This window comes from Marmota monax, unplaced genomic scaffold (genome assembly GCF_021218885.2).
Source record: "Marmota monax isolate L192 unplaced genomic scaffold, Marmota_monax_Labrador192_F-V1.1 WCK01_AAM20220418_F8-fsc00027, whole genome shotgun sequence".
Classification (NCBI taxonomy): Eukaryota; Metazoa; Chordata; class Mammalia; order Rodentia; family Sciuridae; genus Marmota; species Marmota monax.
Window position 1 is genome coordinate 16,109,713 of NW_026694617.1, and position 25,086 is coordinate 16,134,798.

General features: G+C 39.4%; 1 protein-coding gene across 2 annotated transcripts in view; it reads left to right on the forward strand.

Moving 5' to 3' along the window:
• Nucleotides 1–25,086, forward strand: part of Snd1 (staphylococcal nuclease and tudor domain containing 1) — a 412,411-nt gene that overhangs the window by 203,927 nt on the left and 183,398 nt on the right. For both annotated transcript variants that reach the window (XM_058572140.1, XM_046422386.2), the window contains one exon: nt 17,515–17,625. In XM_058572140.1, coding sequence (XP_058428123.1) covers nt 17,515–17,625 — 111 coding nt within the window. The remainder of the gene's footprint in view (nt 1–17,514; nt 17,626–25,086) is intronic.

The window sequence follows — 25,086 nt, forward strand, 5'->3', positions numbered from 1 at the left end:
TTTTTGTTCTTTTATAAAGAACCTTTTTTCTATTCAACAGATTATTTACTGAATGAGTACATGATGTTGCCAGGCCTGTTCTTGACATGAAGGATAAAGCAATGAATATAGTTCAGAGAAATCTTTTCTTTTTCTTCTTTTCCTTTCTTAGCTTGCAGTGTTTCCCCTGGGGGACAAAGAAAGAAACAATGAAAATATGCAATATAGAAGGTAAAAATAAAAAAATAAAAATAAAGTGCTGTGATGAAAATAAAACTAAGAAAGATTATAGAAAGTGCTCCAGGGTTGGAAGGATGAAGTTTTTCAGCAGCATCATCAGGGAGGCCCCAGTGACCAGGTGACATGCTCAGAGATACAAAGGAAGTAAAAGAGCCAGAAACACAAAGGCAAGGGTACACCAGAGAGACAGGGCTTAGGGTGCAAGTGCCTAGGTAGTAATGAAGAAGTTGTGGATGGAATAGAGGCATGAAAGAGGGTTGGTGAGGGACAGGGTCAGGAGATAGAGGAGACAGCAGATGATGTCAGTTCCATAGGCCATTAAATTCCTTGGCTTTTATTTTGAATGAGGCAAGAGACACTATAGAGTTTTGAGTATAAAAGTGATGAGGAGCCCTCTCGACTTTCATCCTCATAAAATGTTTCTGGCTAAGCACTATTCTGACTCTTGTAGTAGAGAAGGAGTTGGGGCCTCAGTTCATTTCTTTCCTTCCTTTGTTAAGTCCAAATCTTATTGATTTTTATTTATTTATTTATTTTTGTTTGTTTTTTGTTTTTTTTTTAATCTTTTTTTATTCTATTTTTTTATTGGTTGTTCAAAACATTACAAAGCTCTTGACATATCATATTTCATACATTAGATTCAAGTGGGTTATGAATAACTCCCATTTTTACCCCAAATACAGAATCACATCGGTTACACATCCACATTTTTACATAATGCAATATTAGTAACTGTTGTATTCTGCTACCTTTCCTATCCTCTACTATCCCCCCTCCCTTCCCCTCCCATCTTCTCTCTCTACCCCATCTACTGTAATTCATTTCTCTCCTTGTTTTTTTTTCCCATTCCCCTCACAACCTCTTATGTAATTTTGTATAACAATGAGGGTCTTATTGATCTTTAAATAAGGGATTTTATTTTTAAGTAATCACAGACTAACAGAAGTTGCAAGAGTGGTAGAGAGATACCAACAGTAGTTGCAAGAGTGGTAGAGAGATCCATCCCATGCATCCTTCGTTCAGTTTCCACCAATGGTTCTGTCTTACATAATGAGAGTACAATATCAAAATCAGGAAGTTTGCATTGGTATAATCACAGATTTCTGTACTGTTTTATCATATGTCCATCCATGTCCAATGCAATGAAGATAGAAAACCATTTAGTTGTCCTAAAGATTGCCCTCTTGTTGCTCCTCTTGCCCATTTCCCCTCCCATCATCCGTGACAACTATTAATTTGTTTTCTGTCTCTATAATTTTGTCATTTCAAGAACATTATTTAAATGGAACCATATAATATGTGATAAATTCAACACAATGCCCTTGGAATCCATTTACATCATTGCTTATATCAATATTTATTCCTGTTGACTTTTTTGTAATCTGTATATGAAGCAAGAGGCAGGCTGTCATGGTGGAAGGATGCCTGGTTTATGACTAGAGACCTGAATTCTAGTCCAAGTTTGTCATGAAATATTTTTTAAATGTCTTCGGATCTCTGTTAAGTCATGTGTAAAATAAAGGAATTGGAGTTGAAGCTAAGATCCTTTCAACAGAAAACTGACTTCTGGCTATGGTGATGAAGTCCACCTGCACTTCTAGTACTTACGGTGCAGTGATCTCCTGTCAAGCTCATAATCATCACTAAAGAAGCAACTCATAATGATTTTATTGACATTGCTGCTATTTATATTTTTCAAGTATAAGCTTGATAGGCCAAAGTAGTACTTGACAAACTCTAAATGTGAAGATGAATCTGATTTTTCAATATTCTCTGTGCTAAGATGTAAGAATAAACTTCCTAGTTTACATATGATAGTGAACTACAGTGATAGGAGAAACGTAGGAAATTGCTGCTAAATGTCAAATCTACTTTTGAGTTGGCTCTTTATTTTCAAATCAGTTCTTTGAACACAGTACTGCTAATGAGCTAAGTCCATTAGTTACAGACAAAAAAGGTACTTAGCCATTTAAAGGACTAGCCAGTAAAGAATCCAAAAGCAGCTGGGGCTATAGCTCAGTTGGTAGAGTGCTTGCCTCGCATGCACAAGGCCCTGGGTTCAATCTCCAGCACCATTAATTAATTAATTCAAAAGCTTGGACTTTGGTTTCCCCAGTAGAAGATACATTATATACTCTCCTATTTTCTCATTTCTCCCTCCTGTTTATTATATGGCAGAGCATTTGGATAATGTACCTTAATCAAGTGGTGGATATTTTAAAAATTGAGGAAAATAAATAAATATTTTCTTATAAATTTGTCACATTAGCTTGGCCTCCCACTCTTTACCAGCACCATATGTGTGCACAGTGGATAGGGTCTGGAGCCTTAGTAGAAGGCTTAAAAGAAATTTCTACGGCTGCTGACATGTCCCCCAACAATCACAACCCAAGTATATAAACCTTAAGTTATGATAAACATTTATTGAAACGATGCTTAATGTAGTTCTCCTTGAATGTGATTGTCAAGTGTTGTGTAGAGATATTGATAGATAAATGACACTGTAGCGAATATACACCCTTGATTATTGATTGGTAAATCCTGGTTCATGTTTTAAAAAATTGATTATAACAATGTCTGGGCCAGGACCATTTATGTGTACCCTCTCATTTTTATAGATGTGGGAAATGGCACAGGCTTAGCACATGTTCTCTACAAAGAGCTGGAGTGAGAGCCCCAGTCCTCTGCTCTATGTCACTGCTCTGTATCTTGCTGGCTTAATGAAAGGAGCTCAGAGTTGCTGTCATTGGGCACATAGGACTGGGGGCAGGGGGGATCATTACATGGCTTTTGCTATTGAGAAATAACTGTGGGTAACTTCTCTTTCATTGTGTAGATGATGGACCACAGTTATCCCTAATATTTCTGTTTTACCATATGCATCTGGTTCAGTGTTCTACTGTCTCTTCACTTTTTGTAAATAATTTAGATGATTTTTCACTATTAAATTAACTCATATCAAGAACATGTCCACCCTGAAATGTCTTTTTGAGAAAGTCACTTTCCTTTTGTGTAAGTGTTAGAAAACATCTGAAATAAACGAAACTAAAAGCTAATGTTTTTGGTGCCCACAGCTATATAAAATTGTTTTCACTAGTAAGCAGTTTACTGCCTATGATTTGTTTCTTCCATTAGGAACATGTTTATAAACTCACCAGCAACAGAATTTCTTCATGTTTACCTGGTTCATTCATTCTTTTAAAATATTTCTTTAGTTGTATATGGATACAATACCTTTATTTTTAATAATTTTTAATGTGGTACTTAGGATCCAACCCAGTGCCTCACTCATGCTAGGCAAGCATTGTACCACAACCCCAGCCCCGATTCATTCATTCTTATAAGCACCTATAATTGATCGCTTTGCCTGAATATAGTGGAATTTTGTTGTTGTTTATTTTAAGATAGTCCCCTTTCACATTTTCCACTTTAATAAGTTGTTTGGATGTTTTTCAAGTGGCTTTCATTACCAGAAGTAGTGTCCTCCGATCACTTAACTGCTAATTTTCTCCTGCCCTTTTGTTTTTCCCTATTAGAGTGGGTGAAACAGGTGGGTTGGGAAACCTCACAGAGACTCAGGTGTTTAGGTGTGGAGTACACCATGAAGTCCTTACTCAGTGAGTAAGGAAGTGCCAGAAAGACAAGACTCTTCCTCTTACTCTATTGCAAGCACCTAAGCAGAGGGTTAAGGACTAAGTGCTGCCCAACTACCTACCCTGGACCCTGCCATTGGGATGAGAATTGGGTGATACAGTGGAGCATAGAAGGTCCTATACAGCCTGTGCTGGGCCTTGAAGCCTTACTCTGTCAACTGCCTCTTGCCCTGAGCCTGGGCTCCCATGTTTCCTAGTTTAGAGGAAAGTATGACCTATGTTACCTATTCTTAGGGACAATTTTATTTTTAAACTCTTGTAAATGGATCTTCATAATGTAAGAATCATTTAAATTTATTAGGATGCTTTTGGTTGCGAGGAACATCAGGAACTCTCACTATCCTAAATAAGGAAGTTATATGAAGAAGTTATGAGCAGCAGATAGAATTGACCTATGGCTAGTAGCAGGATAGTAGTGGATAGGGTCTGGAGCCCTAGTAGAAGGCTTAAAAGGCTTTTGGGAAGTCGATGAAATCAGGGAAACTGCAAAAAGACCAAGATGCAGGAAGCAGAATACTTCAGTTGGAAAGAGGCCCCACTGTCAATAAACACTGGCTGTCCCTCTGCTTTGTGCCACTCTCCAGGCAGGAACATTTTATAGTCAGAGACTCTACCCTATGTCTGTGCCCCCACTTGCTAGGGTCAAGAGCAAGGGAAGATGTCTAATTTTCATCTTCCATGGTATACACCTTACCATTAAGCCTACAGCTGTGTGATATGTCAAAGGAAAATGACAGTTGTCTGTTACATCCACTATTTAAATATGAATATTGGGCTTTCAAACTTGTGTTTAAAGACCATATTATGCATGAAAATATGGAGGGACTATAGTCAGAAGGACCTCTTGTACTTCAGTGACTTCAGTTAGGAATCTGGGACAATGGTAGTAGGGTAGACAAAGAGAACTCGAGTGTCTGTGCAAACTCAGTTCATACTCTGTCATTTCTGAGTGAGGGAAGATGAGAGTGTTTTCACCTGATACTTGTGTCCACACTCATCACACTGCTCTTTTTCCCCACCCCCTCTCTTTTGTGCTGGGGATCAAACCCAGTGCCTCCCACCTGCTCTACTACTCAGCTGCCCTCCTAACCCCAACATACTACTCTGTTTTGAAATCTTATTTCTCAATGGAAAGAGCAGCAGAGAAAATAAGAAATAAAGGAAGCTTATCTGTGTTTATAATGAGCATTTCTTCTTGGTGTTGGAATACATATTGAGAGCAAAAGAGAAGTCAAAGGACATTTCAAAATCTTCATTCTTCAAATAGGTCTTTTGGATCCCCAGACAGCAGGCAAATTATTTTAATTAAATGTTTAATATATATTTTAGCTCACATATTAGCATTAGAGTGGTCAATTTATAATATGATGTAGATAGATTATTTTTAATGTGCTGATACATTTTAATGCATTAAGGGCATCTTAGATAATTCATGTGCACATTATATTTATTCTTGTTTTATAGAATTCTATAAGGACAACAGTATAATAAAGGGAAATGGTCTGAGACTCAGAGATCTTAGATGCCCATTGTGAGGGTATTGTTCTGTTTTTCTCTTAGACAACTCATTTACAATTTTTCTGAGTTTCTCTCTGAATCTGTCTTCATCTCTGTGGAAGCATTTGGATTAGTTTATCTCTGTGGACTCTTTTTGCTCAAAAATTCTATGACTCAGTCAGTTATTACTTTGTTTTCATCTGACAGCCACAGAACCTCCTGGGAACTCAGTGAGTAAAATCAATCTGCTAGTCAATAAATATTTATTGAGTGCCTACTAAGTGTGTGGCTCTTCTTGGATCAGTAGGGAATACAGTCTTAGGTGGTAAGGCAAGATATGTACACAAAGGAAGCTGACAGTCCACACAGCAACAGAAAAGTGCCAAATGGGTCTCAAGGCCCAGAAGTGGGTTGAGGGCAGGTTTGGGCAGTGGCTGAAGAGTGGACTGGGGACCGAAGCAGAAAGCCGAAAGGGGCTTTGTGGAGTGGGACTGTGGGGCAAGTGAGGACAAGGCTGCACATTGCCCTCAATGGTTTCTTGTGCTGTTCTGTGTGCCACTGTTTAATCAAAAGAAAACTGCATTTGGAATCAAAAAACCTGGCTTTTGATCATGGCTCTGCCACCTACACAGGATTACTGGTAGCAAGTCTGATATAGTTTACTCTTTTGTGGCAGCAAAAGGCACTAACCACCTCTGTATTGCTAGCAGGGTTAGCCTGTTGTATGTTAAAATGCCCGTCTATAGACCTGGAGCACCCCCAGATGCTCATTAACTCTGAAATTGTCTTTTGTGAAAATGGATGAAAGATTTGTGTGATCAGACACTGAAAGTTTAGGAGTTGGACAAGATGATTGTCCAGTCCTTTCCACACTGAAATACCACCTTTCTGCTGCAGCCTCCGATACCCTTTCTGGTTGGTCATAGCTCTTGTCACTTACAAATAGTGCAGCCTTCCTGGGTCTTAGGTTCCTTGTTTGTGAAAGAAAGATGGAAATGGTCCCTATGTCATCAAAATTTTGTGGGGACAAAATGAGTTAAGTGTAAAGTAGATTAGAGTAGCACGCAGCAAAAATTATTCTCTTATCTGTCCTTTTCCCCACTGCTGTCCCATTCCCTCTTTCTGGCCCCCATCTCCCCCACTCTTCTCTTTCTCCACCCCTGTCCCACTCTCCTGTCCTCTTCTTCCCTTCTACCTTAATCACCTCATTTCTAGTCAGTTAATGTTTGTCCCCCTACTGGAAACGTTCAAGCAGGTTTTCTGTGGTGGTGGGCTTGAGAATGAGAACTCCTTGCCAGCCTAACGCTTTAAGAGGATTAAATTGACAGTGTTTGGGGTTGGTCAGTGCTGCAGGGAGACCTTGTAGGGGAGACTGAGCATGCCACATGAGAGGTAAGAAACCACATAGATTTGAGTTCAAGGATTTTATTCTGGAATGAGTCAATTCAGGCCTAGGTGACTGATGGTCCTACAGATAGGAATGTTGGGAGGATTAGCTGATTTGGTAGGATTCAGAAAAGCATTAATCTAGGGAAATGTTTTATTTTTGAAATGCTGAGTTTTACATGATGATGAATCATACAAATTCACATGTCCTGCAGAGTTGGAAATGTGAATGCATGGCATATTTAGCAATAAGTGGACCATTTTGACTGCATTGGAAGTGCATGTTTGTTAGACATTTACTTTCTTCAAGCTCAATCTGGAATTTAATTGGCGAGCTACTGTTTATGAAGGAATTCTTTGTCTCTGATGAATGAAGTATGTTTTTCACAGAGGGATCAGTCACCTTGGGAGACATTACTGTGGTCATAGGGTGAGATTCAAGCAAATCATGCCATTTTCATTTTTTTCTCTCTTTTCTGATGGTTTAAGATCAGGGAAAATATTAGACATTTGAAGATGGACATTATTTTATCACCACTTACAGTTAATATGCCCTCATCTTTCAGCCAACATTCATCATTGCTCTAACTTCCCCAGATGTTTTACTGACTTAGAACTGCACTAGTACCCAGAGAGGAGCTGCCATAATGGAGTATAATACAAGTTTTACTTGTCTTATAAAGTCTTAAGCATGATATTGCTGAATAAATGAAACTATCAAATAAGAGGTGGCAATAAGATTACAGTACTGCAGAAATTCTGGGGGCAAAATAAAATTGTCTATTTACTAAGCATAACTATTTGATATACCTATTTGATGTTATGCTTTATCCCCCTCTTTTTCTAAATTGCTTTGACCCATATTTTCAACACTACTCTCTACTAGCCAGATTTATGAAGTAGGTTAGTTGTTTAATTCTACTGCTTCCAACTGTATTTTTATCTTATTTTCCTCTGTCAGTTGTTCTTTTAGGAGATCAAGGTAAGTATGCTCACCTAGGTGGGTAGGGCATGAATGGAACTAAGGTAATGGGTACAGTATGGCTCAGAAGTACCTTGGAGTAGAGAATCAGCTATTCTGGCAGGGTGAATACTGAGTGACATCTCTTTATCACCCACTTCTAAAACCCAAGTCCCTGGATATCTTTGGTTTTATGTCTTTTCTCCCTGTCTGAAGGGTGCTATTAGAGCTCAGTGGAACATGGCCTCTGAAGCTAGAGGGGCTTTTGTCAGTGCTCAAGTGTCAGCCTGTTATTAATAATGAAGTTTGGATGGATATGTGCTGTAGCAATTCCACGGTTTATCTGTCTACAAAGCAGTAATTTTTGCATGGAATGACTTTTCTTTTTTTATCTCACCTCCTTTTCTCCTTCTTTTCTCTTCCCTTCCTTCCACCCCATTTGTTTCTTTCTCTAAGTATTTCTACCAGTTTTGTTTGTGGGTCTTCTCTGATTTCTAACCAAGCATCCTTTCAAGTTCTAAAAGTAGAACAAAGTCCAATATCAGTCTCCTTTGTTTTTTCTCCACTTTCATTCCCCATGAAGAAGAATGATTATGATCATTAATACACTGTGTCATTGTTCCCAAGAGTTCTTGATTTTATTTATTTTGGGGGGGTGTTCTTGATTTTTTTTTTTTTATATCTCAACTCAAACCTCTAGCAAATTCTCTTAACTCTCATTTTTTCTGTAAAATCACAGACCTTTACACATTATGAATGCTTGTGAAGTATGAACTAACACTTACTGATGACATTGTTTGGAAGAGTGCTTTGTTAGTTGACTCATTTTTAAGTTCCATTCCATACTTTCCCATTCATGAGTCTGGCTATTTAGGGTCACAGCCCTCTGTGGGTCTTGCTGTGCCTTGTGCTGCTGTGTAACTACAGCTGGGTTGGTAGGTTGTCAAAGACAGACACTTGGCTTTCAGAGCCTAGAGTGATGATGCTTTGCCCTGAGACTCATGTGCTTTCCCACAACACTTGATAGTCTTTGATTTTCCCCTCACTTCACCCTAGTTACTGAAGCCTGGCGAGGGACATATAAGCAGTTGAATCTTATTTGTTTTCAGTCTATATCTTGAATACTGGGAAAGTCTGTAGCCACTGTTCTCATCCTCTCTGTCTCTTTTGGAGACAGGACTTGTGAAATGGAAAATGAAGCCATTCAAGCTAAAAAGATTGTAAGAATCAATTTGAATCAGTTTTAGAACTACATAAGTTTAAGAGGGAAGTGAAAAATGGGGAAGACAGTGGGAAAGAGATTTAGTAGATCTGTAAAGGATGAGTGCCACCTCAAATGTTTCCAGTTATTGATGCTTCTGAAACAAAATCTCCTGTCTACAGGTGCTGCTTGGTTCTGTAAGAAATGCTCCATGGCTGTATATAAGGCGGGTGGAAAATGGGGACCAAAAAATATCAATTCAGCCAGTGGAGACTGGCAAATCAGAGATATTGAGTGGGGGAGTAACTGGGGAGGCTGTCATGCTAGTTTGGGGAGCTATCCATTGTTTTGTACGACTTTTTCCTTGTTTGCAGCTGGTTGGAAAATAGACATTTATAAGGAGATAATCATTCATTGTACATCAATTTAAGGTCTTTCTCATGTAGAATTTTGCTCTTACTCTTTATAGGTATATATTGTCAGCTTAAAAAAGCCAAGTCTGTTGCAATCCTGAAATTGCCAGGACTCTGCCTCAAAGGACATGAATATTAGAGGTCTTAGTGTGAACTTGTAGAGAAGATCTGAAGGGAGCCTGGCTTTTGAGCTGTGAGCTGTTGAGCATTTTTCCTACTTGTTCATTGTCTTTTGGGATGGGGAGCCCACATTTGCCATATAAATAAGCAGGTAGAACTATTATTCTGAAGAAAATTGTTTTCCAGTCTTTGACCTTTCTACTTCCTTATTGAGTCCTATGGTGACCTCTCTTTCCTAGTTGTCTCTAACCTAGTTGCTGAAAAGACATGAGCACCCCCATATCTCCCCTCATCGATTGGCTGGCACACAGGAGCCCATCCCCTGAGCACCTGAGAAGCGAGATCAGCCATCTCCATCTCATATGTCAGAAATCAATACTGGAGCTCTGTCAACTGGGGTTCTTCACCCCAGGGGGAAAGCCTGTACTTGTCACAAAAGTGGTTACCACTGTGTAGAGAAATTAGAAACAGCTTAAAATGCCAGAGCCTTTGGGCATCATAGGTAACAGAGGTCTGGGATACTTGCTTAATGTCTAACAGTAAAGAGGCATGGGGTCCATTTTGGGCTGAGTTTATAAAATTTTACCACAAGGTCTTAAAGCTATTGTGAAGAACTCCATCTGGTGTGTGAGTGTGTGTACATGTGTGCACATGCGTACTTCTGTCTATGCCTATGATATGTTTCTCACTACAGATCAAGTGACTGTTAATTATCATTCAGCCCTTTCCTTTAACTTTGACTAAAATGTATTACAGAAGCATTACTTTTGTGGTCTGCTTTATTCTTAATATGCCCACATGTGTTTGCCTTAAGGAAAATATTCTGCTTGTCATCTCCATAGGCACCTCAGTGACTGTTAAAATGTTAAGCTCAAAGAGCTAGATAAAGATCTATGAGCCAGAACCATTGAGTTACCTGTTACCATTTTCAGATGGAGAGAGAAAAGATGGGTGTGCAGGGTGTGTTAAAGTATTATTCCCTATGCCCACTTATGATATCTTTATCCATTTAACCCAGGTTCTATTTTATCATGTAGTGTATTCCCTTTGAGTTATCTCTACTTACAGGCACCAAATCACTGAAGTCACAGAATGTGTGAGTGAGAGAAATATATTTATATGTGGGGAAGGATTTATGTTTATTCTCACTGTTGAAATGTGCACCCTTGACTGAGAGCGTAACCAGAGAGGCAAAGGCATAATAACATATACTCCAATTCTCTCATGAAGAAGCAAGAGTATCCTTGAGAAGCAGTCTCCTCTGCCTCTTCATAGTTTGGCTCTATGGAAATTTACTGGCGGTTGGTGTTTGGTGTTTGTAGACAAATGGAAACAATTCTGTCTCTCAGCAGTTAGGGCAGTTCAAAAGAAGCCTATCTGTCCCAAAGCGTAATCTAGCTTAGAGCATCAGAGCCCAATAGCAGGATAGGGGTATCTTCACAAGGGCAGAGTCCATGTTGAGTGCAGACATTGACACAGAGGCTGAGGCTGAGCATCCACTGAGGAGGCAGTGGCAACAATGATACAAGATTGGTTACATTGCCAGAGTTTGATCCTATAAGTAAAAGTACTAACAATAAGCCCCCTCACTGTCTGAGAAGGGACTCATGGATGTGAAAGGAAGAGGAGTGCTTGTGTTGAATTCAAACTGAAGGTATCTGTGGTAACTCAGGGTATGTTTATAACTGTGGGGCAATTCTAAGGATAGTTTCCTTAAAGCTGATATTGTGTCTCTTCTATGATTGAATATATCACCTCACATTTACATGTTGGACATTTAATTCCCAATGCAGCAGTGTCAAGACATAGAGTAAAAATAAGTGCTAGAGTCATGAGAACAGAGCCCTAATGAATGGATTAAGGCAGTTATACTGGGAGGAGATCAATTATCACCAGAGTTGGTTCTTATAAAAGTGAACCAGCCCCTTTTGCTTTCTGTCACGTACACTTACATGTCCCTTTCCATCTTCTGATGTAGCACAAGGAACCTCACCAGATGCTAGCACCATGATCTTGAACATCTTGGACTTCAGAACCATGAGCCAGAAAAATCTCTTTCCTTCATAAATTACCCAGTCTCACATATTCTGTTATAGCTGCAGAGAATGGACCAAGATGTTCCTCGGGTCCAAATGGCCCATCAGAGGCATCGGGTCTCTCAGTAGTAGACCTGCCTTAGTATCTCCGCTGGACTGAGTTATTGGCTAGTAGCAGCTGGTGGGAAGCATGGCCTTGGTGATGGATTTCAGAGCACAGAAGCTGAGCTGTCACTCAATTATGCTTCCTGCAGTTGGTGATCCAAGAGGCACATTTTCATGACTGCCACACATGGCTTTCAATAATTGTGCATAGATATAGAAATAAATAAAGATTATAAATGTGGGTTCCTTAGAAAAATGGCTAAAATCTAGATCTGGGAAATACTATACAATATAAGCCTGAAACATGTTTTGCCAGAAAATAAGGAGTTATCAAAGGAGGATAGGAGACCTGTCCAAAGTACATTGAAGGCAATACATTGTCCCTGCTCCCTCAGGCCAAGTTGGGAACAATTTGAAAATCAAAATAAAGAACAATAGTAGTGGATTACAATACTTTTAAAAAAAATTTTGTTATTTATTTCTATGCAGTACTGAGAATCGAACACAGTGCCTCACACATGCAAAGCAAGTGCTCTACCACTGAACCACAACCCTAACCCCAGATTATAACCCTTTTAACAAAATGAGCAATCATGAGTTCATACTAATTCAACTAAATAAATGAATAACTTGGGGAGTTTGGTGACGGATAAAAATTATGTAGTTCAAAGTTTCTCACAGAGTATCTGTTGTTTACAAAGAGCAAAAGGATACAGTGGTGAAACCTGATAGTCAACACCCTAATCAAGTGATCAAGGTAAATTGCATATCATTACATATCTTGGGTCTAATCATGAAGAAACAGACAACTCAAAATAAATGGCCTGCATGCTGCAAAAGTATCAAGGTCATATAGGTCAAAGGAAGCCAGAGAGGGACTCTTCCAGATTAAAAGGAGTGACAACTAAATGGAAGGCCTGGTTCTGAACTGTAGCATTTCTTGCATTACCTGCAGTTTCAGTTACCCATGGTCAACCACTGCCCAAAATATTAAAAATTCCAGAAATAATAATTCATAAATTTTAAATTATGCACCATTCTGAGTAGTGTGATAAAATTTTACACCATCTTGCTCAATCCTGCCCAAGATGTTGGAGTTTTCCCTTTGTCCATATATCCACACTGTATACACTTCCCTGCCAGGAGTCATTTAGTAGATATCTTGGTTTTTCAATTACTATCATGCTATTCCAGTGTTTGTCTTATAGCAACCACTGTTTTACTTAATAATGGCCCCAAAGTGCAAGAGTGATGCTGGCAATTTAGACATGCAAAAGAAAAGTTATCAAGTGTTCTCTTGGGCTGGAGTTGTAGCTCATTGGTAGAGTACTTGCCTTGCATGTGTGAGGCTCTGGGTTCAATCCTCAGCATCACATAAAAATAAATAAAGATATTGTGTCCATCTACAACTGAAAAAATATTTTTTTTAAAAAAAGTGTTCTTTTAAATAAAAGAATATAAGAAGATATTTTAAGACCACACTCACATATCTTTTATTACAATATATTGTTATAATTGATTTATTTTATGATTAGTTCTTGATTTTAATCTCTTACTATTTCTAGTTTGCAAATTAAATTTTATCATATACATGTATGTATGTATGTATGTGAGGGCTAAAATACAGTTGTCCATCAGTATCCATGAAGAACTGGTTCTAGGAAACTCCACAGATACCAAATCCATGAAAGTTCAAGTCCCTTATATAAAATGTTGTAGTATTTGCACTTACTCATGCATCTTCTCCCATATACTTTAATTCTTTTCCATATTACTTGTGCTACTTCAACATAAATGCTACAACACGTAAGTAGTTGTTATACTGTATTGTTTAGGGAATCATGACAAGAGAAATATTTGTACATGTTCAGTACAAGTGTGATTGTGTGTGTGTGTGTGTGTGTGTGTGAATACTTTTAATACAAGGTTGGTTGAATTCACAAATGAGGAATCCATTGATGCAGAGAGCAGACTGTAAAGGATTCGGTACTATCCGTGGTTTCGGGCCTCTACTGGGAATCTTGGAATATATCTCCTGTAGATAAGGGTGGACTACTATTGCAGAGCCTTTTTTAAAAATCAGCATCCCATTAAAACAATTGATTTGTGCATGTGATGGTAATAATGTGTCTATGTTAACAACCTAGTTCAGCTTGATTTTTTTTTTTTTTTTTTTTTTACATGCAGGAAGATAGCCTGGTTTATAGGAATGCACACTAAAGTATTTGGGGATGGTAGTTCAACAGGTCAGGCACTTGCTCTCAGATGGTTCAAAGAAGAAGGGTTTGTTCTTTGTGCTGTGTCTGCAGCTTTTCTGTTCCTTCAGATAGTTGCAAAATTGCTTCATAGTGTATTCTATGTAATATGAACAATTTTAGACAGTTATCTCACCTATCAATATATTATTTGTTACTTCCAGTATTGGGATGAGGGAGGAAGCAATGAGGAAGGCAGGCAAAAATGTGATCGAACATTTAGAGACTGCTCTAAATTGAAACTTTACTTTTAAGATTCCTTCTGTCTTGTATGGGCATAAAATACCTTTTCTCCATGTTTTCAGAACACAGAACCTGATGGTTTTGAAATGATCTTATAGTGGGAATCTTACAGCTTATCACAATCTGCTTGCTATATGGAAAGAAATGTGAGGGAAAGAGATGCCCAACTACTTGTAGATCTTTTGAGAATGTTAATGTGAGACCGATGTCACTTGTGTTTGTATCAGGAATACCTGATCATGTCTAATGGCAACTATTCACTTTTAACAGAACCCTCAATACCTCTTTTAGATTGGAGAATCGGTTTATTCCCAGCACTTAATTCTTTTTGAGTTCCTAGCTGATATGAATAGAGATGACTTATTGACAGATCTCCAAGGCTGTTAGTCCGTTTTTTATATGTTGACTTTAAATTATCCATTTGCTCTAGACATATTTAATTGGAGTAGAATTACTGATACATGCAGGAAAGCAGAACTTATAAATTTATCTAAAAGCAGCATATTGTCATGGCGCACAATTTAATGTTCTCTTTTCTTCCTGGGCAAGTGATCAGTGCACTTCTGTCAGGTTCTGAGCCATCTTTAGCCAAGGGAAAATCTCCTGACCTTTCATTAGCAGCCAAAAGAAGTGAATGAGACCGTCAAGTACAAGTAGCTGGGCTAATTCCATTTTCACTCAGTCCCTTTCATTCTCTTTTCTAATTGTAGCCTCAGATAATGGGGAAGAGAAAGACAAAAGCTGGAAAGGCATGGAGAAAGTTACTGTCCTTGTTTCTCTGCTGGGCAAACTTGGCTTGGGAAATAAATAATGTTACAGTGCTACATTTACAAAATGATTAGGATTTTTTTTTTCCTTAAAAGAGTCTCAAAACTTTGGGATGTTTTTAAACAAAAGAACATGCTCTAATTGTGCCACATTTAAAAAAATATTTTTATCCTAAATGAGCTAAATAATTTCACTCCAAAAACATTTTCTGTCTACCTGGTGCAAAGTACTGTAATAGTAACTGGATATCAAGCAAGAAAAACATGAACCTTGTCCTCACAGAGTGCAGGGAAGATAGGCACTATGAGTTGATAATTGCAATTTTGCATGAAAATTTATTAATGCACCAAGAATAGACTGTGTGATTCTCACATACCTAGAATGTAGTAAAAACCCAATAATGAGAGTTGTTATTATTTTATGTATTTTTACTCTCTTTACCCATCAACACCACACTGTCCCTCCAGGGAAAATCTGTAATTAGGATAAGTAGCCAAGAGAATGCAGCTCAGGAGCTCAACTGTAGGGGGAAGGGAGAGGTAAGTAGTGGGCAGAGATGGTGGAGGGAATTGAGAACCTAAAGCCTTAGGTACTCCATATGGCAGGTCTTGACCGGGTTGTAGACATTTGCTGTTAGGATCAAGATGGCCAGGACTGAAAAGTAGGGAAGGATTGTGCCCTTGATTCTCTGCTGGCCAGGCAGGTGCTCAGTAATTCTGGGAATTGATTTTGAGCAGCATTAACAGGAATGGATCATTAAACATTTGTGCTGTTTTTCTTAGTATTCTCTAGTTTTTCATATAGAGGCTTATTTGTGTGAAATTGTCCTCACCTGCTCTGTCATCCCAGCTTTCTCCTGCAGACCCCATGTATTGACTGTAAAATATCAATGCTCAGTAATTCAGAATTCAGTAACAAATATTTCTTTACTCTCTTGGCATTTAAAATTACCAAGACATCTCAATCTGTCAAAGTGGAGTTGCCTCTCACACCACTTCATAGCCTTCTGGCCAGCTTTTGGGTGGGTGGAGCCCCTGTCCTGCCCTGTTAGGGCTCCTTCTTGACAACCTTAGTTAAATCCTCACCGTGTATCAACATCTACATCTGCTGATTTGGGGCTGTTGCCTTCTTCATGCTGCCAAAACACAAGTCTGTGATAATGACAGCATTTGCCAGCGTGCTCATGCAATGACTCAGGAGACAGGGTGGCCAGCAAAGCAGCCTCTTTGTGGGCGTGGATTTTGAGAAGTGCTAATTCCGTGGTGTTTTAGAGATATTAATATCGTTCAGCAGTAGATAAACAGGCAGCAGAGGGGCATATAATGAGAATCAGCCACAGCATCTTTTCCTCCTTTCTTTACCAGCACTTTTTTTTCTTCTTCCTTGAAAAGGTCTGTGCTGAGTGTGAATGGATAAACAGAACCCTTAAGTGGCTTAAACACACATACATACTGGTCAGTCCAGCTGCCAGCATTCCCACAACACCACTCTCTAAGGACCACTAGTATGTTAAGAGTTAACTACATTTTCAAGTAATACTAAATCATAGCATATGGCATAGTAGCCTATTGCTTACGGTACCCTCTCCCCAAAGGGCAGCGAACCAGATGGTGTGAGTGGGGCCCTTGGTGTAATTATGACAGACACAAAGAAAGACATCACCACCACTCTCCCTCAATAATATCATGTCTTTTGCTTTTTCACATTTGCTTTCTGAAGTTTTTGGAAATTTTGTTTTTATACTTCATTTTCATGTCCAAGTTCCCTTTCCAGATTGGGGAGGAGCCTTGGAAATATGCTTTGTTAGTTCTTAGCTTCACTTTCCATGTACTTCTCATCTCTTATTAGTAGTTGTAGCCACTATTGGTGACACCTCTGATTCCCTAGTGGAAGCAGCTCTGGTGAAGAAAAGAAGGCTGAATACATTTTTTAATTGCTTCAGGTCAGATTGTAATCCATAATATCCTGTAGTCCCATGGAATATTACTCCAAAACTGACCACCTTAGATTTTACACTTTTTACTTTCTTTGATCACCATGTGGTATTCTTCTTACCAGAATGCCTCCTGCCTGGCTCTCCTCTTCCCCACTTCCTTCTTGGCCTTTCCCCAAGCCCAGTTTGGGTGGGAGATCCACTCTCAGTAGTTGTGATGAGAAGAAAAGTACTTGGCCATCATGTTAAACCGACATTTCTAACATTGCCAAAATGAAACAAGACATTTTCTAGTTGCAGCATAGGCTGAGAAGGAGATTTTGAGAAATTTAGGTCATGCTTTTATGTGTTTCATTTTTTTTTTTTTTTAATCTATGTGCCTGATATTTTAGAGCAGACTTTTCTTGAGGGTAGTGGCTTGTTTATAACATTCTGTAAATAGCCCGGCCTAATGTGGGCTTTTTACAGATATTTTCTGCTAGTTTTTATGTATGGATTGATATAGCATCTGACTGTACTAACCAGAAAAATGCTGAACTAGGGAACTTTGTATTCAACCTTGTATTTGGATTTCTAGCTTAACAACTCATTGGTCTTGAAATCCTTGGCCTCTCTCTCCCCTGCCAGAACGCGTTAAGACCTCCAGGTGCTAACTGTTATTATTTCTGTTGACTGAGCCCCATATGCACCTCTAGTGCTCACTGACCTACCTTTTCCATTGCAGAAACATCGCTGAGGCTCTTGTCAGCAAAGGTCTAGCCACTGTGATCAGATACCGGCAGGATGATGACCAGCGATCCTCACACTATGATGAGCTGCTTGCTGCAGAAGCCAGGTGAGTCAAAAAATTACTAATGTAAACTCACTGGGACCAACAGCCCCAGTTTTTTGTCTCCACTCTTGTACCTATAGCTGTGAAGAATGGGTTAGAAAATAATATGCTGATAGAGTTCGTATCCTTTTTTCATTCCAGTTTTTTCCCCCATGAAAACAAGAAGAGCACACTTTGAACTTATTACCTAACCTTGATTAAGTTCATTTGGGCCTCTATTTTTTAAATCTATAAAATATACTAGATATGATCTCCCTATACTGATGTTATAAAAGGAACTGTGGAATAGAGTACTATAACAGATATTTTTATCCCATTCCTGGAACTAGCAGGGAAGCCCTGCTTGTGCGTGTAGTACATTTGCCTCTGTGTCTTACCTTCAGAGGCCTCTCCTCTCAGCCCCTCCCATGTATCACCTTTAGACCTTTTGTAATGTACAAAGGAAATGAAAACATTTGTTGGGAAATGAAATTTGGTTTCCAAAACTTTTGACAGCTGGCAGGAGAGCATTTGAGAAACCCTGTGACATTTTACTTTTGTCCTTCATCCCTGTGGCTGGTTGCCCCAAGGATATGCATACTGCTCAGCAGTGTTTCTTGTCATTGACATTCCTCAAGGCTCTAATTCAGGGATACTTTTGTTACTGGATGATACTGATAGTTGAGTGATTCCCAGACTTCCTGAGAAGTAATAAGAACTGAGCTACTTAATGCTGGACCAACTTGGGTAGCTCAGCAGACTGCATGGACTCAACCAGAATAGATCCATTATTTCAAAGGCATTGCACAGGCTGGTCTCACTCAGGAATTTTTTCCATGGCCTCTAGGACCCCTTTAGTTCTAGAAGTTTGGCCATTGTCAGGTTATGTGCTGTGGTTAGAGAAGGAGTGAGTTTGGGCACATGTTATCTAATCTCAGCTTCAGACTTGTCATTGAGATCACTTTTCTTGCTCTTTGGCCCAGAACATTGCCCTGATATGTGACATTTACCTCTAACACTGTGTCATATCCTGATGGATAGAGCATCTATAGAATGTCACACAGAATGTCAGCTGAGAAATCGGTCTGTCAGGCTGTGGCTTTTTGGATTCCTTCTCGTGGGATTTCCCCACTAGGCCCTGTCCAGGACCTGATTGTTAGGTACGAAGAGTTCAGTGAAAATACCCATATCTTTGAATGTTTAGGGCTCATTAGTGGACATTAAAATATATATATATTTTATATATAGATCCATAATTGGTGTTTCTCATAAGCCCTCTCTTCTCTTCCTTCCTATAGTATCTCTAGTCCAGGTGGGCTCAAAAATTCCATGATTGGAAATGGAGTTTTACATCTCTTAATACTGTGTGATCATCTAGTCACTCTAAGAAATGAACATTTACTCAACTATTGGTGCAATTCACAATGTGAGTCTGTGACCAGAATGTTCAGCCTCATCTGATGGCAACTCGAAGGACAGGTTAGATGTTTCCAGAGTAGCAGGAACACCAAGCTGTGTAGTGGGATATACACTCATATTTTTAGTACTGGGTTCACTGTGCCACTAGTGAATATTTAGTTCTGACAGGTAAGCATGGAAACAATTTGCAAAACTTCCCTGGAAAATGAAACCAGAATAAGTTCTCTTATCATGCTGCTAGAATAGCCATGATGTGACAGATGTTGTGAGTGTTGTTTAAAGAAGAAACACATATAGGGAATTTTTTTTTTAAATTTAGGTTTTAAGAAGAAAATAGCTTCTTTAGCGCTGATTTTTGTGCTGAAGTAATGTAACAAGATGCTTGCTAAAGCATTGAGTTGCCTAGAGATAATTGTGTTGAGCCATTGCTTTCAGACTGATGGTGGAAAAATTGGCTTCGGGGTCATTGCACTGTTGTAGGTTGAGTAAATGGAGAGAAATTAACCACTTCCCCAAGCCCGAGGCATTGCCCAAAGGCAATACAGGCTTCATAAAGAATTAGGAGAAATAGGCAACCTCAACTGTGAGTGGGTTTTCCTTTGGAGCTTTACTGTCAGTGAGCCCTAGGATGGTGGCCCAGTGCCATCTTCTAGATGCTAACCCTTTTTAATCTTCTAAATCCAAGAAAGACCAAAACAACTGCTAGGTCTGGTTTATTTATGGCTTTGTAGCCATTAAAAGAGATTTTGAGTGTAGATGTGTTTTTCTTGTGGAAAACGATAAAGTTGACCTCTTTTGCAGACCACCTATCTCTGACACTTTGCTTTATTTTCGTTTGCCTTCAATTCAAAGCACTCTGTGCCCCCATGAATGCTCCCCACGTGGCCCTTGGCTTTCTTACTTCCTTCTGTCACGTTATAGCATGTCAAAGCTCTTTTTACATGCTGCTCCTGCCCCTCATCCTCTCTGTCTGTCGAATATTATCTAAGTTTAGGGTTGCTTTCCCCTAGATAAATAAGCTATATTTTTTCCACTTGAACTCTGTTTTGTGATTTGATGCCCCCATGCAGTTTCTCTACCTCCCAGCTTAGTGTCCTCTGCAGATCTCATTAGTGAGTTGTTTACTCCTTTTCTGGGCCATGAATAGAACCCCTCAACAAGAAAGGCCTTGGTGTTGACCCCAAGTCTCTCATTGCATGCACTGTCACTTAACGGTCTTTTGTTTATCATCCTTCAGCCCCTTTTTAATCTTCAGTGATTGTGTACTGAACCAAGCCAATTTGAATTAATTTTCAAAGTAAAATTTCTTGCACTACTGTATCTAATGCTTTGGCAAAGGCCAAATAATAATATCTGCTGCGTTTATGTCATTCATTCTGAAAGTTTAGGTGGGTGAAGGTAAAATTTCAAAGCTATCATTTTCATTAGTCCCTTTCCACAGGGGTGTCAATTTCAACAGATTTTCTTGCCCCTGACCTTGATTACCTGTTTTTCTCTCTGGTAATCGCTAGTGATATCAGCAATGGTGCAGAGTGCTCTTCCATTGACTTTGCTTTCCAGTGCACTGCCTGGCCATTAATCCTTTTAAAGAAACATTGTAAGCTTTGGGGAAAGGGCAGCCTGTTAGCTTTTCTGACTTCTCGGGTCAGTGCAGCTGCCTGCCTAGGAGTTGATGAGCTTTCTCAGGGCTCTGTAGGCACTACTTCCTCTGCAAGGGGGTATGATCTGCCAACCTTTCTCAGATCATCTGATGGCTGCTCAGGGAGAGTATGTTAGGCGCTCACTGGGAGACCAGGTGAGACAGAAAGGGAAGAATACCAATTGCAGTTTGCCAGTTGCTTTCAAGCATATCCACCTGCCTGTTAGAAACCACTCTACCACCCCAGCAGCTCCTATCAGTTTGCTGACCCTTCAAGGCACTTCTTTCAGACACCTGTCTGCTGATGGGCAACCCTCATTATGTCTCAAATACCTGGCCCATCTAGAGAAAGTCACATCTTTTTGTTTGAAGGATAAATAAGCCTCTAATTCCCCAAAGATAGCCTTCTTTTCTAGTTCAGTTGTCTGTCATCAGCTGCCTCCTCCCTAATTACCTTGTGTCCCAGCAAGATAAGGTTTTGTCATTTCTTTTTGCATCTCGTGCCTTCCTTCTCTCATGGGCTCCATGGAAAAGCTCTTGATTTTTGTCCCAGGGTTCTGAGAGCCTTTTTATGTTAGCCTCCATATTTTTTTTTTTTGCAGAAAGAGCTTAGAGTGTAGCTGACCCACAGTTCTCTGTGATGCTCCTAAACCTTGTCTCCCTTTTTAGGGGCATCCTCTGGGGCTCCTTGTGGAATGTGACAGATTGTCTTTTCTGTGTGATTCTAGTTTTTAATCCCCAGATTGACTTTCCAACATTTCCAATCTCATTGCAGCATATCTTGGTTAGCTGGCCGGCTGTGTTTGTAGTCCAGATGGGTGTCCTAAACTTATGGCATTTTTTGCCTCCTTCAGGGACTTTCTTACATCCAAGAGAGTGAGTCATTATCAAAACACTTAAATTTTTCTAAAGTGCAGTGTCTTTTTACTCTAGCCCATATATTAGACATGATACATCCAGATTGATTTTGTGACTAACATCTTTATGCTACTGTTCTTCCACATAGGCATTTATTGAGCATGTTAAAGGTACTGAAGACAAGCTGGTAGTGACTGGAGTTAGATCAGAGCCTGGCTTCATGCCATATTTTCTTGTAGGTATGCATATCTAGGGGATAGCATCTATGTGCATTCTCCTGAAGCTGCCCATGACTTTATTTGAAACTGGTATATTTTAAGACTTTCTAGAAATTTTTGGAATCTGTGGCTTATTGCAGGAAAAGAGAATTTGCATTAGTTCAAGAGTTGGGGCTTTATTCCTTTACAGAATCTTTTTAATTCTAAGCTTTTGTGATTTCAAGATAGGATGTATATATTAAGAAATTGATGCCCCAGTTTGACTGTGGGAAAGCAATTTAGCATCTGAGCAGATTGAAATGCATTATAGATTCACTCTGGACATTCATAATGAGGTTAGGGTTATCTCAGGAAAAGAGAAAAGGGCAGTCTCTTATCTTTTCATATGTATTCTGTTGTTTCCCAGAACACTGCAGATTCAGGAAACTGTGGTGTTGTCCTCCCTCTCTGAGAGGCAAGCATGAACCTGCCCTCATCTCAGCTTTGCCTCAGCTCACTCTTCTTTTAGAAACAAAAACAGTGTTCTTGCCTTTCTGACTTCTCCATCTCCAATCTTAAGCATCAGTTCTTGCTTTTTTTCCATGTGGCTGACAGGACCCTCTTAGGTTTCTCTCTGCCTAAACCTCAAAGAAAACTGCTGGCATTTCCATCACAGTGTTCGATCAGAAGGATATACGATTGTTAGTAACTCTTTCTTTCCTAGGCCAGTATCAGTGGTCATTGTTAAGAGGAATATGTCTTTCACTAAATATCTCTTGGTGATAGTTACTGGGACCACAGGAGGCTTACCATTTTTATGCATTTATAGCAGGCACTTGTAAATACATTTTTACAGTTCTACTGAAATGTTTGTAATACCATTGGGAAAGAAGTACTCTTTGTCTTATACTCTTAGCCAGAGCAGCTCTACTGTTTTTCTGAAACATAAGGAAGTTTTTCCATAAAATTTCAATTGGTTCATGTTTGCATCTTCAGTTGAACTGACATTCTCATACTGGCTATGAGCATAATGTAAAGCATCAGTCAGTAGCACTTTGTGTTACTAAGTTAAACTGTACAAGTGGAGGGCAGGAATGTAGCTCAGAGGTAGAGCACTTGCCTAGCACTTGTGAGGTCCTGGGTTTGATCCCTAGCAGCCAAAAAAAAAAAAAAAAAAGGAGGAGGGGATGATGATACAACTTTAGGACTCCTTAAAATGGAAGAACTCCGTATACTAGTTGAATACCGTTCTGATTTGTTAAATATATTTATAAAAAGAAGCAAGTTCCATTTCTTTGCCTTTCCATTGAGAAAATTGGTGTGGAATTTGAATGTGAGTTCCCTGCAAATATTTGTGTGTCTTGAAATTTGAAAATTGTACATCCTATCATAGGGTATAGATGACATGGTTAATCCATTCTTCAGGAAAGCAGATATTTGCCTGGCAGGAACAGTTTTTTTCAGTGCTCATTTATTTTGCATATGATGGCTTTGCATTCATTTCTTCTCTTTATTTTCATTTTCTTGAGTGTATCCTGGTTCCCAGGAATTGAGGATAATATGGTGAACAAAAAAGATAATAGATTCCACCCTTTACAATGCATGCAATCTCAGAGGGACCGGCATTAAATAATTCTAATAGTACCCCTGGGTATTACTATTTTTCCTATTTCTTGTCTTTTCTTACCTGTTTTCTTAGCCCTTCCTGTTTTCATCTTCCTTATTATTAACACTGCTTGCCTTACATCTTTTTTATTCTGTCTCTCATTTCTATTAAATTTTCTCTTGAGAACATCTCCCTGAAATTCATCTTTTCTTTTCAGTCTCTGTCCTCATCTTCTCAATAGTTTAATGGTACAGCTTTAAACCAAGATTTCTCACTTTGAATCTAATGACCCCAACAAGTGAAAATTCTCTTTGAATAAAACTAGAACCTACTCAATAGTGTTAAAAACAGCTTTTACTTGAAGTTTTTCCTCTTTTCTTCACTGTTTAATCATAGATTCTTATAACATCAGGGTATTGTTGGATTTTTAGCTCAAGCATCATAAAAAGCAGGAGTCAGGTGTATTATCTTCTGCCTTCTTTTCCCAGCTGCATTACCTCATGCCATTGCAGGTTGGAAACCAGCTCAAGAGAAAGGGAGTTGATCTTTCTCTTAAACACCTTCCTGACTTCCTTCTTATCCACCCCAGAGATGCAGAGATGCTGGTGATGCATGGTCCCACCAAGATTTGAGCTTGCAGTTTGGTGTCACAGTCATGAGGTTGCTAATTGGATTCAGCACGTGTTGGGAAGGGGTGTTACTGTTGGGGAGTAGGGTAGATCAGCTACTGCAAGTGGCTGTGATAACAGGAAAATGCATTAAAAGAGCTGGTGTGGAGAAGTGATTTGTCGACACAGCTGAATGTGGGGAAATTTAGCTTTTTCCCTTTCTTCAGGAAAGATGATGCACTCAACATCCAAATAGGAGTAATCAATCTGCATTTAAGGCAGCACAAATGGCCACTTCTGGAGAGCTGTATAATGTCTCCATTTCCAAAGAGTTTTCTCCTTCAGGGTATTAAGAGGAGTTGTTCACTCCCAGGTCCCCTCCTCCTTTTCCCTCCCACCTCCCCCACCCCCACCCCCAGTTCCTCTGGCATAAAACAAGCTGTTCAAGTTTACTTGATGATTCTGTGGGGCCTGGGGTAAAGGTGGAATCCAATGGATACAGCTGCTGCTTTGTGTACCAAGCTGGAAAGAGTGCTGCTAGTCACAGTCAGATGAGCACCTGGTATGAGTACTACTTCTTGCCTGACCTTTCCATAATCATTACTCTGCCCGGTTGTATTCCTTCTAGACCAACCTTTCTAGATGATTTTATCATGGTTGTTATTCCCCTCCTAATATGGTCAGCCTCCAGTGCCTACCTGTTCAGAGCATCTTGTTTATTCTCTCCTATCCCAGTGCCTCCTGTCTGAGAGTTTTGCTCCTTTCACACACTCAAAATATTTATTTGATGATTATCTCCTCCCCTCCACCCCAGTATCAGGGATTGAACCCAGAGACTCTCCACCACTGAGTCATATCCCTAACCTTCTTAATTTTTTTTTGTTTTTGGACAGGGTCTCACTGAAGTATCCAAGTGGGCTTCAAACTTGCAATCCTCTTACCTCAGCCTCCCAAGTCCCTAGGGTTAAAAGGCATGTATTACCACACCCTGCTCCCGTTTGAAGATTATTATACTGGGAATATAAATTCAATCCAAAATAAATTGTGACAGCAAAATGTAACACTTGACCCTTGACTTTCTTGTAACTTGACTCCCTATACCAGTCTTTCTCAGACATCATCATTGTCATTTTGGGAACTTGTTAACAATGTGAATAC